This window comes from Aspergillus novofumigatus (assembly GCF_002847465.1).
Source record: "Aspergillus novofumigatus IBT 16806 chromosome Unknown P174scaffold_2, whole genome shotgun sequence".
Classification (NCBI taxonomy): Eukaryota; Fungi; Ascomycota; class Eurotiomycetes; order Eurotiales; family Aspergillaceae; genus Aspergillus; species Aspergillus novofumigatus.
Window position 1 is genome coordinate 3,803,851 of NW_020194275.1, and position 16,518 is coordinate 3,820,368.

Here is a 16,518-nt window from a genome sequence, read left to right on the forward strand (position 1 = left end):
CTATTACCAGCTAAGTATCTATCACACCACAAAGGGATCATTCGCATTTCGGAGGAAATCTGCTCATCGGCTGTAGACTAAATGTTGGCTTACTGTGCAGTTGTTCAATGGCTATAAGAGATCTGGACCGCGGTGGCGGATGGTTCATCAGATCGCACCAAGTCTTGGCCTCGTTTCTCCTTAAGGAAGCCTGACGAATACGACCTATGCGCACCTCCTCCGCAACCCAATTCTCGAACAAGCCTTTTCCACCATTCTTGTTTGACATTTTGTCTTGCCTGCCCCTGCTTCATTATCCCTGAATACCGATTCTCATAGCACGTGTTGGTTCGATACTTCTTGCGCCTCAAGATTTGTCTTTGCTAACGTCGTATAGAGACCCTACCACTCGCGAATGACCACATTCATCAGAACAGTGCCATTATGGGGGCTTGAGGCGATTTCCATCTGATTCCATTAATGGTCATCGAGAGCAGTCTTATCGCATGATATCCCGGCTTTTATGAATTCCTCGCAACCGACGACGACGTAAGACGTCTTCAAGAGTCTGCCTGACCATGGGGGATGATGCTCGTCTAACTCCCCGCCAAATATGGGCTAATCCAACGACAACCACCACCAAGTCTTATTCGCCAGGCTGCACTCCCTTTCTGCTTCCTAGCGATGGTACGTGGTTTATCATTAATCAATCGTGTGGTGCAGTTACTTGGTTTATGGTGTCGCTGCGTCACTGTAGGCTCCTTAAATGTCCCTCAACTCTAGCTGACTGTCGCGTCCGTTGCGCATGCTTCTAGGCTACGTCTATCTCAACCGATCCTTTGCAATAACCCTCACAGAAAATGCCGTTTTCGAGCCCGTATGTACGAGTCAACCAACCGATGCCCGACAGCCATCTCCCCTCCTTGATACCCGTGATCCCTTCTACTCTTCCGTTACACCGCAGTTATACGCTATCGGCTGCGCAACCGTCGTGAGCTATCTCCTCGTCATAATACTACTCATCACACCACGAACATTCTATGTTGGAGGTCCCGGGGGTGGCGCCAATTTCTTGGGGCGCCATGGCATGATCAGCGGATCCTATAGCGGCAATTCCTCGGTGGTTGGCGTTGGTGGAAGACCGTGGCTACAGAAAGTAGCTGCGATATTGGTGGCGGTATCGTTGACTATCGCGTCTGCGGACTCGTTCCGGGTCGCTGAGCGGCAGTATAACTACGGTTATTCCGATGCCGAGGCGCTCACCGAGGAGGTTATCGATGGCACGGAGATCCGCGTGGTCAGAGTTATATCAAGCACGTTTCTATGGCTGGCGCAGGTGCAGACGCTGATACGGTTATTCCCGCGACATAAGGAGAAGATCATGATCAAATGGGCCGGATTTGCGTTGATTGTCTTGGACACGATATTTAGCATTCTGGATAAGTTTCTCGTGAAGACCAATACGACGCGGCCCCGACTCTACGACGATGCGATTCCCGCCCTCAGCTATCTGTTTGAGCTTGCGCTCAATCTTCTATACGCCGCCTGGGTAATCTTCTATTCACTATCCAAACACCGATATGCCTTCTTTCACCCCAAGATGAGGAATATCTGCTTGGTCGCACTTTTATCTTTGTGTGCTGTTCTCATACCCGTCATTTTCTTCGTTCTGGACATCGCCAAAGAAGAGATTGCCGGTTGGGGTACCTACATACGATGGGTTGGGTCAGCTGCTGCGAGTGTTGTGGTTTGGGAGTGGGTGGAACGAATTGAAGCACTGGAAAGGGACGAAAGGAAGGATGGCATTCTCGGGAGGGAGCTATTCGACGGAGACGAAATGCTGGAAGTCACACCATCGGAAGAGGTCGACTGGCCTCGCCAGACTTATGGTGGAGGCGACCGGGGCGGGGGAACCGGTACGTCCTCGGGATGGGGAGGTGTCATGGGGTTGGCACATCGGCCTCTGCGCACAAGGGTCGGTCTACCCCGTGGGAACCGCAAGCCGGACAAACAACGCAAAACAGTTGGTTCCGATGTGCGACGTCATGGAGCTGGCCGCCCGACACCACCCCCGGCGGCTGCTACTCCAGTTAGTCGCGCGGATACCACAAGTGCAGCCAGCACCGTGTATAATGTCCATTACCACCCGGTGTCTAGCCCCACGCCTCCTGTCGTAATGCCTCATATGGAGGAGGAAGATGAATATGAGACAGACCAGCTGAAGGAAATGGCCATGAGAACCGAGGAAGGAGAAGGTGACGTCGCTCGGCCGCGTCTTTCAGCGCAGCAGACCCGCGAAGAGTCACCTCAGATCGTCAATATGGACGGTCGTTGGCGAACGATCCTCAATCCCTTCAAGAAGAGACGTGCCTCTCTGCCCAGGGAAGTTGCCTCAGCACAGGCAGACGAGATTCCTTCGACTGCGCAGGAAGATTTGTATGGCGACGAAAGTGACAGGCAGCGCACTGCATGCAGTAAACAGGGAAACTTGTTCCCATTCAATTTCAGGATCCGGCCCGGCTCTGATAGGCGAGACGCAGATGCTTCCCTACCAGTGACCGTCATTCCTGCCAGACGCCGGGCCAGAATACATGGTCCCCGCAATGGCTAAACGATGCAAACATACTGGAACCGACGCCCAATCGTGTCGTTCGTTCCGACCGCTCCAATTTGCCCGTGAGGGTGATCCAGCCGCAGACTCGAACTGCCGCTCCGTGGAGTATGCCTGAGGGGGACTCTATTCTCGGCAATGGCAACTATGAACTGCGCTACGATCCGGAAACAGCGGCGCTTATCGTGCCTGACGACCATCATGCACTGCAACAAGCTGCAGCAGCGAGCACGACCCACAATGTCGACGGTCAGCCTGTTGATGAGGCAGTCGGTGGACCTGCGGGACATGATGCTCCTGATACTCTGCACGAGAGTCAAAATAGCGCTCCACCTGAGCAGCCTCCATCGTCGGCGCCGTCACCGCAGGATCAGCAGCGGTCTCCGACTCGTCAGAGTCCCGGGGTTGATCCCAGTCGAGACCACACATGATCCGAGCGGTAGCTGTTGGCATCATGCGCGATCTTTACTTGTTGTCTTTCTTATTGGCCGGGTGCTGTCTACATTCTATTACCCTTTCGATTGTTGATTTAGCGAGGAGTCGGGGATCATTCACCATGTGGAAATCGGTTTTCATTTCTCTTTCGAAGATATGTTGTCACTTCTTACTTACGAGCTGGAATGATGTGCATAGCGTCTCGTCGCCTATGAATTGCACATTACTTGAATATTTGGGAAAGGTAGAGCGACTGGCGGGGTTACTGAAGGTCTAGCCGTGTAAAAGATACCCTTGGAATCTTTCTGTCATATAACAATAACAAAGTCCATAATCTTTTAAATGTTTCGATCTACTAACGTTCTGGGCACTTTGTAGACCACCGTGGCAATTAAATAGCAACGTAACAGTGTAGCCTAATTCAGCTTCACAAGACGCCTCTCGGAAACTCTTAGATCCGCGCAGATCAAAAAAAGGTTGCTTCCCGCACCGCCTCGACTGAATTGTCATCATCCACCTGCAGCGATCTTCGGCCAGACCTCGATGCATCGCTCTCTTGTCCTGGACCGTACCTTGCGTCAGTCAATGCTGCGACTCCATCGTCGGGCGTCGCATCATGGCGGCCGTCAATCGGAATATGTTTGATGCCAGCATCACGGCGGAGCGGCCGCATGGTGCGTCACTGTTAGTTCTACCGCTGAATCTGCTCGCTCTCATTATAGCCCAGGTTTGTGTCCCAGAACGTGTTGATTTGAATAGGAAGTGATGAAAACTGACGCAGTCTGACACATACAGCTCGACAATACCGGCGACATTGCTCGTCTGTGCCGAACATGTCGAGTCCTCAATTACATGGCCCTCCCACAGCTCTACAAACACATCACCTTGACCTCCTACGACAAAATCCGATACCGCGGGGATGAGCCGGAAGGAATCGGCAGCGCCAGCCCCTTCTCGATGGGCCTCAATGCTGTCATTACGAGACCCTACGCCTCGCTGGTGCGGTCGCTGACGCTGCGCGGAGACTGGCGGGAGGATGAGCTGGAGGAACACGCGCGAGTCGGGCGGGTGCCGGACTCGTCGATGATGCTGAACATCGCGGTGCGGGCGGCCGTCGATCGGATGACGGAGCTGGAGAGCTTCAGCTGGGAGCTCAGCACGAAGATGCTCGAGACGGTGTACCTGGGGCTGGCGCAGCGGCCGAAGCTCACCTCGCTCAGTATACGATTTCCCTCGAGTCGGCATCCGAGGCCGACGATCGTTATCCCCGCGATGCCTCACCTGCGCTCGTTGAAGATTTCACATATCGACCCGCTGTGCTATCCCGATGATATCTCGACGTTGTTGTGGAAGTGTAAGAAACTGAGGGAGCTCAAGATGCACTGGTCGCCGCGGATGCGCATCGAGCAGGAGCCCAGCGTTATGTTGCATGATTACTTCCGCAAATGCATTGCTGCGAGGCAGCCGTTGAAGGTTAAGAAGCTGGCGCTTCAGAATCTATATGCCCGTCACAGCGAGGAGTTCAAAGTTGCGCTTGACCCGAGTGCGCTCGAAGATATGACGTTTCTTAGCGAATGCGGATCGGAGAGCGCCAAATCGCTGAATACATTTTTTGACAGCAGCTGGCCGACAGGGCCTCCCGGTCAGGTGAATTTCAAGTCGCTCAGGCAAGACTCCACCTCGAGGAGACATGCTGAGTTTTTGTCTTATTTCACTGGCCTGGAGAAGTTGTATTTCGTCAATGCATCCCGCGATCCATCGGACGATGTCAACTCGCCCCGGCGATTGCTCCCGTCTTCGGCGCTCACGCCGCCGTCCTTGGATCATACCACCAATAGTTCAACTCTGAGCGCCTCCACTGAGGAAACCCCTGTCGCTTCGCCGGGTTCGACTACGGGCGTGCAAGCTAGCATCCGTGATATCTACCTGAATAACATCATCATGAACCACTGCGCAACCCTACGCCATCTTCTGCTCCCTTCTCGCTGGCCACTCTCAGCGTCCACAATAGCCCGTCTTGTTCATGCCAGCCCGCAACTGGAGCAGCTGGCTTTGGCAGCAGATCTTTCCAGCATAGATACTTTGGGGCTTGTGCTCCCGTTTCTTCGCAATCTAGTCGCTGTTCGCCTGCTGGTTCCAACTGGCTCAGGATCATCTTCGGCAACAAGCGAACCATCACGACACGCGAAGACTATTCCAGGGCACTCGTCCAAGTCTTCGTCTACACCACATCCTTTTTCATCGGCACGGACTATCGCTGATATAGTCGAGTTGGACGATCAGATCCTTGTGGAAAAACTCAGCGAGTCACTAGCGGATCAGAATCTATTCTGCCAGCTGAAGGTCATCGGCATGGGCCGCAAAGCCTGGCAATTAGGCGATTACTACACGGTCCCTGCAGACAATGCAGCTCCCAACCCGGAGCCGCAACCCACGACGCCCACAGTTACCTCCTCCTCGACCAGCTCAGTAGTCAACGGCCAACAGGACCGGAGCCTCACGGCCAGTGATCGACCCTTCTCGCAGCCACAGCATTCTCTCACGCCGACACCTAACAGTACACCCCTCTCAGCCGAGCCTTCTCAGACCTGTCAACAATCGTCTCTCCTCGGAAAACGTCCGCGGCAAGATAGCTCGCCGCCTGCATGTCCGCCTACGGATTTGGAAGCCAGGGTGGATGAGTTTTGCGTCCCGACACAGATCAGCAAGGATGGCCGGATCTGGAGAAGACGGGTCCGACGCGTGGGGTGGGAGGTGTTGCAACACTGGGAGATATGGGCTCTGGATACCCAGGACATTTGATTTGCGTCATACCCGGACGGGCGTATCGGTCATGCTGTGGGTTGTCTTTTCCCAACGAGCCTTTATTTTTATTCTATCCGATACCTGGAGACGTACAGGAAGGATTATTTGAGGTGATTGATCCTCTCCACTCTTCTCTTCTAGCGGAACTTGTCTATATCTCGATCATAGAATTTGTACCTAGATGCATATACTTTGTCAGCAGTGGATAAGCGTTGATTTTGAGCAGATCCAGCTGATACTTGTGCCCTATCCAGCCCTATCGTAGTACTAAAGTTCGACATACAATGGAACGAAGTACCAGTAGGCTAAAGTCACAAACCATCCATTTTATGTTTTTGTTACTGTCATAGCCGAATTCACTTGATATAGCCTACTGCGCCAATAATCCCAACCCATCTACGCCACAGAACCCAACCACCGCATCACAGAATATACCGAAACCCCGTAATCCCACTCGCAATCCCACCCTGCAAACCCTGCACCGCCTCCCTCTCCTCCCTCTCTAGCCTTTTATTCTCCCTCACGAGGACAAACCTTAACCAAGTCCCCAGCACCGCCGCCCCAGCCTGCAATCCTATACAAATCCCCAACGCAAGCCGATAATGCGGCCAGTCCTGATCCCGATAGGTAAACGGCGTCCAGATGCCGGTTGTATTGCCCACGCCGTTTATGAAAGCATACGCGACGGCGCGTTTCGCAGGGGGTCGGGGCATGGAGCTCGCGACCCAGCTGAGTGTTGTGCCAAACATGCAGACGCAGAACATCATGAGGAAGGTGGCGAAGTATTTTGCTGCTATCGAATCTGTGGTCATGAAGAGGAGGAGGCCTGCGATGGCGATGGGGATGGGGTAGATGAAGAACCAGAAGCGGGATTGGAGGCGGTCGCTGAGGACGCTGTGGAGGTAGCTGTAGAGGGTCATGAAGATGAAGGGCGGGGCGGCGAGGAGGAGCGAGATGGTGTGGTTGTAGCCGAGGGAGGAGGTGAGGGTTGGGAAGAAGTTCGCGAAGCCGAAGGAGCCGACCATGCAGATGTAGATGCCTGCGAAGAGGTAGAGTTTGGGGTCTGCGAAGGCGAGTTTGAGGCCGGTGAGCTGCGAGGAGGCATTGCCTTCGTCTAGGTCGGATTCGGCCGCTTGGAGGGCCATTCGTCGGACGGCTGGTAGGTTGGTCAGTGGTTGGTGTCTGTAGAAAGAGATGAAGTGAGACGTACCAACGTGTTTCATTTCAGGGGATAGTGCACGCCAGTTCTCTGGGAAGTCTGGCAGCAGGTACCAAGCGATGAAGCCGAGGAAGACGGAGACTCGTCAGGGTTAGTGAGTGTGCTTCAGGCAATAGAGCAAGTGCGCTTACTAGCTCCCTCGATGATATACAGCCATCGCCAGGCAGATAGCCCCCGATTACCATCCAGGCCGTTTAGTATGCCGGCGGCAATTAGGCTCCCAAAAGCATTGGCAACATGCGCGGCCGAAAAGAATATGGTCATCCGCACACCCAGTTCTCGCTGCGTGTACCATTTCTGCGTAGATCAGAGACAGACCCGTCATCTTCTTGAGGAGCTTCACCTACCGAGAGATAGAACATGATACCCGGGAACAAGGGCGCCTCTATGTCATGTATGGAATCAGTCCAGGCCCCTAATCGCCCAGAAAACAAAGCCTAGGCTTACCAACTACACCCAGGATAAATCTGCAAGCAGCAAGGGATCCATAGCCTTCCACCTGCGAGGTCAAGAGCGTCACCAGCCCCCAGGCGACACCGAAGAGACCGATATAAGCTGACGGACGGCCGAGATAATTCAGAAGAAGGTTGGCTGGAATTGGCCCAAGGACATATCCCACGAAGAATACCGAGAGCCCGACCTGGTATTCTGAGCCGGAGAGACGGAGATCGCGCTCTAAACCTTGAAGACGGGCAGCGGTATAGTTTGACCTAGGTACATCAGCTTTTGAATCCTCCATAGATCGGCGGATGCGGTATACCGGTCAATGAAGTTGAGAAGATATATCAAAAAAATAACAGGCATGATCCGTATATCCAGCTTGCGACGTAACTTGGGCTCGATCTCGCGCTCGTCCTCGGAGAGTGAGTCGACGACGGGTGTCGAGTAATCCGTGGTCGACAGGTCGTCGTATTGCAGCACTTTTTCCACCATTTTTTCTGATCAGGTTGCACAATGTGCCAGATGAAGAAGCCATCTTGACTATTGAACCGCCGTCAACCTTTATATAGATGTCCATGCGAACTGTGGCTGACTGTCTAAGGCGATATGTGTTACTTCACTCTTCTCCCTTGCATTGACCCTCTTTCGATACAGGACAAATATGTGAGGCGTATTGTCTGCTGGCTTGAAACCATCCCCAGCATAAGCGGTGAGCTCGTCTGGAATGACTCTGATAACACAGCATGATGGAGGGGAGGGTTTGCAGCTGGGGCTTGCACGCAATGGTTGTTGGATGAGGAGGAAGCAGATTTTGTCGCGCGAATCTCAATCCAAATGCAAGCGGACGTTGGTCTCCTATCTCAACCCCTTCCTACCATCCAGAGTCGTTCAGATCTTGGTTCTTCAAGTGAACGAACTCAGAGGAATAGGGATCTGTTCAGAGGGAACCGGACGTCCTCCAGTTGATAGAGGACAGTTCTCGCACGTGCACCCTGCACATCACAATATATGCTAACATATATTTAAACATATATATGTATTTTGAAAAACACTCATAAGTTACTATCTCGCTAATGCAAAGTAGAAAGAGTCTGAGGTCATAATCATATTGCTGTTCTAAACCAAAATCATATACAAGAACGAAACTGGAGATAACTCTCGACTGTCACAGACCTACAGCTGTGGCGAGGCTGGGCCTCGCTGAGGAAATGTGAGCATACTCATCTAGGCCTGAGGGGCAAAGCCGAGTCTGGGGCCTTGGGAGTCGAAGACGACGTATTGGCTCTTGAGGAAGATATCCCCGAAGATGGAGAATCCCAAGCCGGAGTTGCTCTGGATACCACCGAAGCAGGTAGAGCTGCCGTCAGTGACGGGGGCGAAGTTGATGTATTCACCGGGAACGACAGCTTTGTAGCTACCGATGACGGTAGTAAAGGAAGGAAGTTTGGTGGAGCAGGGGAAGACGTAACCACCGTATTCGTTGTTGTTCTTGGCTCCGGAGACCTGCTGGTAGTAGTCGGCAACAACGCTGTCGTCAAGCAGGAGGAGGGTGGTGCCGGTGTCTATAATGGATCAGCTTGGTACTTTTTTGAAAGAAGCAGTGAAAAGCATACCAGCAATGCCGCTGATCTTGTTGTTGTTGGGAGCACCGTCGCCAACACCGTAGCCATCAGCAGTGAACATCCAGAAACCCTGGGAGCTATCGACGTCGGTATAAGTGAGTTGTCCCTTGAACTTGGAGTTGTCGATGTATCCAAAGTCGTAGGTTCCCGGAGCGTGGTACTTCAGGGTCACAGCAAAGAGAGGAGAGTCCAACTGGGACTTGACAGTGTCAAAGAAAGTAGTCTGGGGGCGGGGATTGACTGCAATCAATTCGAGTCAGTGGGCTGAGGTCGAAGCTGGAAACCTTGACAGGAACTCACCGGTGTTGATGGAGCTGAATGCCAGACCCAGCAGACCATCGTTGTCCTTATCCTGCACGAATTGAGAGCTGATTTGGCTGGCAGCCTCCACAGCCTGGCTCTGGGCAGTGACACCACCCACAGTGACGGTATCCTTGTAGACGTCACCGCTGGCACCGCTACCATCACCATATTGGATCTTCCAGGTGTAGCCATTCAGCTTTTGGGCACTGGCGGATGGCTTGTAGATATCATGGCCGCTAGACTCGGAAGCCGAAAGCTCGGAAGAGAAGACCCAGCTACAACGGTCAGTCAATTCAATTAAAGAAAGAGGGACAAGATGCGCTTACAGATCTGCAGAGCCAGTGTCAAAGTCCAAGTTCAGGGTTGTTCCACCGACTTTGACGGGAGTCAGGTATTCCGAGTCATATTGCTCGGGGGTAGTAACAGCGCTGCCGGAGCTTGCAGCCGCCTTGACACTGTCAGGGACAGTGCCGCCGTACTTGGTCAAAGCGTTGGCATAAACGGCTGGAAGATTGACGGTCTTCTTGTTGGTCACTGGCCTGACCACTTGGTTGATAGTGAAGCCCTTGCGCGGCTGAACCACCGGGACAGCAGACACAATGGTCGAGAGACCGACGACGACAGCTGTGACTTTGCTAAAGACGACCATCTTGATGAAGCAACGGACTACTGGACCGCGGGAAGTATCAACGAAAGAAAAGAAAGGAGACGATCTCAAACTCTTGCTGAATGCGAATGAGGATGAGATTCCGTCAACAGCTGGTGAACATTCCCCCTTTATATAGATTTTTTCTCTTCCCTGGGCCTAGGATAGATAGTAGCTACTACGGAGTCACTCCGGGGTCAGGAGGAGCAAGTTTCACCTAAGCCTTCACGCCATATCTCTTATCCAGGAAGTCCGCGATGAAGATCTACAAGATCCAGGGACATGAATCCCGTTGTCCAAGGGCTCGAAGACGAATTGTCACACCCACCCGGCTAGGCCAAGAGAAAGATGGAACGACACCCTGGCCGCGATTGTCGGTTCTAGATAGCGTAGCGGGGCGAACGAAGCAAATCAGCTCCAGTACCCATCCAGGAGGTTAGCGCGGCCAAGCTGAATGCTACGGCAAAGTTGCATGTTGCTTGTTTAGGACAAGAGGGCACAAGAGAGGACAAGATTTCTCTTGTCCTTGTGGCTTTTCTTGTCCTGCTGCACGCTGGATTGGACGGACAACGCCGGCTGCTCAGGCATTAAGCTATCTGGAAAAGTCAGAGAAACAATCTGATTCGTTATGAGCTGAAGATCGTCATTGATGGTGTTAGTGTCATCAGTGGAGAGTGGGGAGCACAGGACTCACGGTACTGAACCAATCTTAGGAGCCGAGTATACGGAGTACATTGTAGATTAACTGCATAAACTGCTAAGCGGAGAAATTTAACCAGGGTCATCTGGGATTGACCGGAGTCCGATGCAGCCCCTGAGGAGATGGAAGCATGAGAAGCAGTCAGAGGAAGATGAGAGACCAGGGCCTCAGCAGGATGATTGGAATGTTCATTGGACGGATTCAGGATATCACATGGATGGTGATACATTTCGAGATTCACAGGAAATGAGAAGCCTACTCCGTAGAACGTGCTGGTGGAAGATGAACGATCGAGACTAAGGCAAAGCGATGAGCCCCTGCCTTACTGCCTTACTGCCTTGGCCCCCGAAGATCCCATGATCATCCCTGATCTCTTTGATCCTTTGACCATTGTATATCATCCTTCTATGAATATATCGACCCCTCATAGGATAACATTGTGGTAACTCACATGTCAACTTTACAACACTACTCCAGACTTTGAATCCTTCAACAACTCTGTTCTCTCAACCCCTAACGCCAAGCGACGCCCCAATCCACCTGCGGAGACTAGCCAGGGTGCGATGTCACTTTGAGACTTTCACCATCCACTCACACCCTAGCTCTCATTATTTTTCTTATTCAGTTTTCAGTTAGACCCTCCGAGGTGCCCCGTCCACAACCCGAAGACTTCAGCCATTCAGAAGCTTCGATCCGGTTCTCACCTACCAAATCCCAAATTGAAAGGGTCGGAGTCCGAACGAATACCGGTGCATGAATGTTGGGAGATTCATCAGGTGCAGCTGGTTGTTGATCTTCAAAGATACGCGAAGAGAAAGGGACTCTGGAGCAGATGATAACTAAAATGAATCGTTCATCGGGGCAGATCATTATTGACTGCCCTGCAGAGCCAAGTCGCAAGGCTATTTTCATCTGGATTTGGATATACCTCAGTTCTTGTAGACCGTAGTAATATCATAATTAGCATGCCTACAAGCTGCAGAATTTACACCAGTGGTCTGAAGCACTTAACAATAAGACAAGGAAATAATCGCAGTGGTCTATTCATGCCAACTATCCCTACAAATTTCCGCAGTTCTGGCCAGGATGGCGGAGTCCATTTCCTTCGTGATCGGCAGTTTTGAGCTCTTCGGGTGCTTCGGATGGAGTATGGAGTCTGCTTCTGCTGCACAAGGGAAAAGCCTCCTGCGGCAAGCATATGGGAGGTGAGATCACTGCCTTCAGACAATAATAGAGGTCTTCTGCGGCAAGTATTATAATAATAATAGTTACAACGAGTAGATAATACATAATACTCCGTTAGGCTAATTGTAGACAGAAAACCGAGGCGTCATCATCACACTGCATACCTGACTGTGCGACACCGAAACATTCAGAGTGCATACCAGGGGACCGCGTGTGCCTCGTTCTACGGTTCTAGAAGGTCATTATTTAAGCTCGTGTCCAAGGGTCTGGGGTGTTGACATTTGAAACTCCCGCTTAGAAACATACAATGACACATGAAAATGTCTTGAAACCGCCAAGCTGTCAGATAACCCTCCACATACACTATACAGGTCTTTGTCGCGGGTCATATCATACCGAGGGACAACTTCAGAAATGGAATGCAACAATGCAACCCCGTGAAGGTCACCTTCCAGTCACCAAGAAACAATCCTAAGACAAGCATATATAGGAACAAGCCACGGAATGCTAAGCATAATCGCAGTGCTTGGCGCCTGGCAGGGTAAAGTGTAGAACTCCTTGGCCGAGGTACAATACGAGAAAGCAATCTCGGGTGTAGCTCCATTGGACTTTTGGCAATAGCACCACCGTCAGATTAAGCGTGATAAGCATTCGTCATTATTGACGGGAATGGGATCAGCTAAGACTGCAGGAACTGGGACGGAAGCCCGTCGCGCCCTGCTGAATCGAGGCCGTCGCCCGTGCCGTCGTATTGCTCGTTGAGCAGGACCTCAAGCATGTCAAACTCGCCTACCATTGGCCCTGTCCCTCCGAGACCGTGATCGACAACGGCTGTCGAACTGTTGAAGAAATGATCGAGCGGAAGCGCGAACCAGTCCGGAAGTCCGCCGGAGGTGCCGGAATTATCATTCATTGATTGCGAAGGAACGTTCGATCCTTCCATCCCTCCGGTGGGAGGCGATGTGTGCGGTTCATAGTAATTATGGTACACCGACGGCGGTGGAGGCATGAATGAGACATTAATATTCGAAGAATTGATCGGTTGCGCTGGGATGGCTGCCAGCGGATCATGCACTGATCCCATTGTGGTACTCGTCGGATTATTGCCATCAACGTAGCCAATATTCTGTGCTGCGTTGTGGCTCGGTGTCCATGCATGGTTCGATCCATCCCGACGGCCTTGGGCGCCATCGCGAGGACGCGGTGACTGGTGCCTGGAGACTGGTGCAGAGGTGCGATCTTGACCGTCACCATCACCACCTCGGTCCAACGGTGCAAATCGCAGGAATCTTGTGCGAATGCTGGTCGTAAGCATTTCCACCAGCCGAGCAATGGCGTGACTCAGGTGGACATCGTCCACGACACATGTCCTCAACGCTTCCACCGTTCGATCCTGAAGGTCTAGCGATACACGTACATCATCCTCTTTCGCTCCAAGGGTGAATGTCTGCGACCGTCAGTCAGGTTTGCCATACACACAGAAAATGACGGAGACCTACCTTGAGGATGAAGATCATGCCAGACAGAATCCGGAAGCATGTCCGCACAGGAGCGTGCTTCAGGTGATCGCCAGGAACCAGGTCATCCAGTACAGTTTGCAAAATCCGACGTGACGCGTCAACAACTTCCTGGATGTATTGCTCGTTGACACGATACAGCTCCATGAGCATATGAAACCAATTGTTCGACGAGGGACCAGTGCCCGGTCTTCCGCTCTGAGCCTGGGCAGCCTCGTTGGACATTGTGGTCCAGCGGTCCACGACTGCCTGCAGAGCTAATGAGTTGACATAAACGCCTGCAGAAGGTTAGGATATTGCAATTCTATAATTCAAAATAGGGGGCCACCTACGGGTATATTCGTATTCAATCATCAAGATGTGCCGCATGGCAGGTGCGACTAAACAGTCAGCATTAGATCAAGAGCAAAATAGTACACAGTACTTACGGTCAACCGTGTCGATGTTATTTCGCCATTCTCGTAGAAAAGGCTGAAACCGATCAATCTGGTCGCGATACCGCCCACTCCTAATCAGTTCCGATGTCTGTTCGTTAGATGCGAACAACAACTGATTGCTCTGATACATGATCTTGGTGATCCCAATCCAGCAGTCATGCATCCGATCAATAGTTGTATCGCCGCCTTTTGAAGTTGACGCAGGAGTTGGTTGGATGTCATTAGTCCACTGTGGCAGTGGAAGCATAGAAGGAATTCCCAGACGGCCGCTGCTTTGCGTGATGTAAACGAGAATCAGACGCCGAAGTCGACGTTTCCGTGTCTGTTCGGCAGGAGAGTCGTTCGCAGTCTTCGCTTCGCTCTTCTGATCAAAGACTCCCAGCTCAAAAGCCAGCGCTTGTGCGGTGCTCAACAGCATCCAGGACATCCGATCAGACCGCCAAGCGGGCTCCAACCACTTCTGGAAGGCGAGTCTCCCCTCGCCTGACATTTGAGAAGCCCGATGGTTTGTTGGCTCACCATCATGCTCGATATCCTTCTCAAGGCGAGTTTGAGCGTGCGCGTCCAAGTCCAAGAGTGTATTTTCATCATCACCAGGGGGGAAGTGCAGATTTCTGGGGTGCCAGTCCGTGAGGATCAGGAGCGCCTCGATACTGCCCAGGGATCTCAAGTTCCCTTTGAGACTCACTTTGGCTGCGCTCGGGGCCAGGTCAAATGACCGAGGCTTGCTGATTCCAATGCCGTTTCCGCCGAACTTCTCTTGGCCCCAGAAAAGACGCTCAATCATTCCCCGAAGATAAGACCAGAGTCGATCATGAATGTAGAATGACCGGGTATATGCCCCATCACCCTTGGGTTTCATGTGCCGTGATGCGGTCGTAAGAATAGTGACAGCCAGTACAGGCTCATCAGTGAGAAGGGTGCGATGTGTCGAAGGGTGTGAAAAATCAGGAATGACGATAGGGCTCAACGGAGCAAGATGTTCATAGTAGCTGTAATCTGTCAGAATAAAAACATCCAAAGGACAAGTCAAGAAAGTTGAGCACTTACTATGCCACGTATGCCATGGATTCCTCAACTGTGAGCCAACCTGCTCGAACAAACCGCAGACGTGACCAGGCTCTGACCGCATCGACGAACCCTGGATCCTGCAAGTTATCTATAGGTTCATTGTGATCGCGAGCATCCGAATTTGTGTGATCCACGGAACCCGATCCTCCCGTATTATAGAAGTTACCCACGGGCACGGTACCGGACCGAGGCGCTCGCGGAAAGGAACTGCCTCCGCTTCTAGGAGTCCCGGCCTGTGTCATAGGAGACACGGGAGAATTGAAGGAGGAAACCGACCGCCGCGCGGCGTATCGATTCTCGAGGCTCTGCCGATTGAGATCCTCCGTCCGCCCTGCCGCTTCGGACAGTAAGTGCAGAGCATCGTGACTGTTACTGATCGCAGGCGACAACAGCTCAACGGCGGTGCGATTCATCATGGGCTGGCTTCCCTCAAGACCGAAACTCATTCCAGGGCGCTCCCCGAGCGACCACATGGGAGGGCGCACGGGTCTCGCATCCTGGAATTGCGAAGTAGAGGATGCAGGTTGATTAGTGCCGTATCGTTGACCGGCATCGGCGTGTGGTATTTGATTAGGTGCTGCAGGAGGTCCTTCTGACCACTTCTGTCGCGAATGCAGGCTGTCACCATCAATCGATGTCGGCTCCGGTCGTGCGTTGTAAGACCCATCCGGCGAAGAACCGTTGGGAGCCGCGTCTGCGACCATCATCCGCTTGTCACGGAGGAGGACCCCATCGACGCTGTCTTCGATCTCGGAGGGTTTCCGCTTGCGCCTGGTCGCGGAGAACTCGCATCGTTTGCTTTCGCGACGGCATCGTACACACGGAGGGGGACGCGGGTTATCGACACCTGCGACGATGGGATTAGATGCTTTCTTTCTTTTCTTTTCTTTCCACTGCGCGCTTCCTAATTGCCGTGCAAATTGTATGACCGAGATATAGGATAGAACTCACTGCCAAGGTCACATTTGACCTTGCGCTTGCGGCAAGGGTCGCAGGCCTGATAACCGCGACGATGATGAGCTTGAGGCGACGGCGACTTTTGCCCTTGGCCGTTCTGCGCATAGATTCCGTTCTCTTGCTGCGTATTGCTGGCAGCCATCATGATCGTGTATAGCCGCCTTCTGCCGGCACAACAGAGGGAAGTGGATTATGGTGGATTTGGGGTATGCCGATGCAAAGCGAAGGGGCCGCCAGAAAGCGGTGGGGTTTGCGGCCGTTTATCAGTTATCACACTTCTCCGGCGACTTTTTAAGGACTCGAGGGATCCACGTTCCGCCTGCAGGTCCTTTTTCCTCGAGGTAAAACACGTGTAGGCAATGCAATTGTCCTACGATCGACGAAAAGATCGATGGAAATTTCTGTGATGATGAAATGGAAGACAAAAGGGGCGGGTTATGAGATGATGGAGAATGCTATTAACCTCGCTAAGCCAGATTTCGCTGGGTCCGAAAAAATGCGGGGTAAAACAGGGGACAAAAAAACGGTACAGAGAACAAAATGGAGAGAGATAAATTATTTCCTTGGATTCTAGGCAGAGAATCGTTGTA

General features: G+C 52.3%; 5 protein-coding genes across 5 annotated transcripts; 2 read left to right on the forward strand and 3 right to left on the reverse strand.

Annotated features, from left to right (window-relative positions):
* Positions 1-557: 557 nt before the first annotated feature.
* Positions 558-3,403, forward strand: P174DRAFT_478435 (PalH/RIM21 family protein; the record flags this gene model as incomplete). Its single annotated transcript, XM_024830683.1, has 4 exons — positions 558-666; positions 795-856; positions 890-2,539; positions 2,566-3,403. The coding sequence occupies 4 exons, from the start codon at positions 558-560 to the stop codon at positions 3,019-3,021; spliced, it is 2,277 nt and encodes a 758-aa protein (XP_024686223.1). The 3' UTR covers positions 3,022-3,403.
* A 116-nt stretch (positions 3,404-3,519) lies between these two features.
* Positions 3,520-6,079, forward strand: P174DRAFT_439392 (uncharacterized protein). Its single transcript, XM_024826786.1, has 2 exons — positions 3,520-3,752; positions 3,821-6,079. The coding sequence occupies exon 2, from the start codon at positions 3,878-3,880 to the stop codon at positions 5,825-5,827; it is 1,950 nt and encodes a 649-aa protein (XP_024686224.1). The 5' UTR covers positions 3,520-3,752; positions 3,821-3,877; the 3' UTR covers positions 5,828-6,079.
* A 173-nt stretch (positions 6,080-6,252) lies between these two features.
* On the reverse strand, positions 6,253-7,982 carry P174DRAFT_385611 (MFS transporter; the record flags this gene model as incomplete). Its single annotated transcript, XM_024823267.1, has 6 exons — positions 6,253-6,986; positions 7,041-7,130; positions 7,181-7,346; positions 7,397-7,434; positions 7,497-7,759; positions 7,810-7,982. 6 exons carry the CDS (start codon positions 7,980-7,982, stop codon positions 6,253-6,255), a joined length of 1,464 nt encoding a protein of 487 aa, XP_024686225.1.
* A 732-nt stretch (positions 7,983-8,714) lies between these two features.
* P174DRAFT_363785 (pepsin-like aspartic protease) lies at positions 8,715-10,064 on the reverse strand (the record flags this gene model as incomplete). Its single annotated transcript, XM_024821948.1, has 4 exons — positions 8,715-9,052; positions 9,104-9,352; positions 9,413-9,690; positions 9,742-10,064. 4 exons carry the CDS (start codon positions 10,062-10,064, stop codon positions 8,715-8,717), a joined length of 1,188 nt encoding a protein of 395 aa, XP_024686226.1.
* A 2,138-nt stretch (positions 10,065-12,202) lies between these two features.
* P174DRAFT_385615 (Zn(II)2Cys6 transcription factor domain-containing protein) lies at positions 12,203-16,500 on the reverse strand. Its single transcript, XM_024823268.1, has 6 exons — positions 15,923-16,500; positions 14,951-15,818; positions 13,892-14,892; positions 13,796-13,843; positions 13,446-13,741; positions 12,203-13,393 (listed from the first exon to the last, which is right to left on the reverse strand). Exons 1-6 carry the CDS (start codon positions 16,071-16,073, stop codon positions 12,626-12,628), a joined length of 3,132 nt encoding a protein of 1,043 aa, XP_024686227.1. The 5' UTR covers positions 16,074-16,500; the 3' UTR covers positions 12,203-12,625.
* Between the last annotated feature and the right edge of the window lie 18 nt (positions 16,501-16,518).

Excerpts from the sequence above, each read along its gene's own strand:
- P174DRAFT_439392 (XM_024826786.1), top strand. The coding sequence starts at position 3,878 with ATGGCCCTCCCACAGCTCTACAAACACATCACCTTGACCTCCTACGAC.
- P174DRAFT_385615 (XM_024823268.1), bottom strand. The coding sequence starts at position 16,073 with ATGATGGCTGCCAGCAATACGCAGCAAGAGAACGGAATCTATGCGCAG. Across the intron at positions 15,819-15,922 it reads GGTCAAATGTGACCTTGGCA|GTGTCGATAACCCGCGTCCC; the intron begins GTGAGTTCTATC and ends CCATCGTCGCAG. Across the intron at positions 13,844-13,891 it reads TAACATCGACACGGTTGACC|TCGCACCTGCCATGCGGCAC; the intron begins GTAAGTACTGTG and ends CTGACTGTTTAG.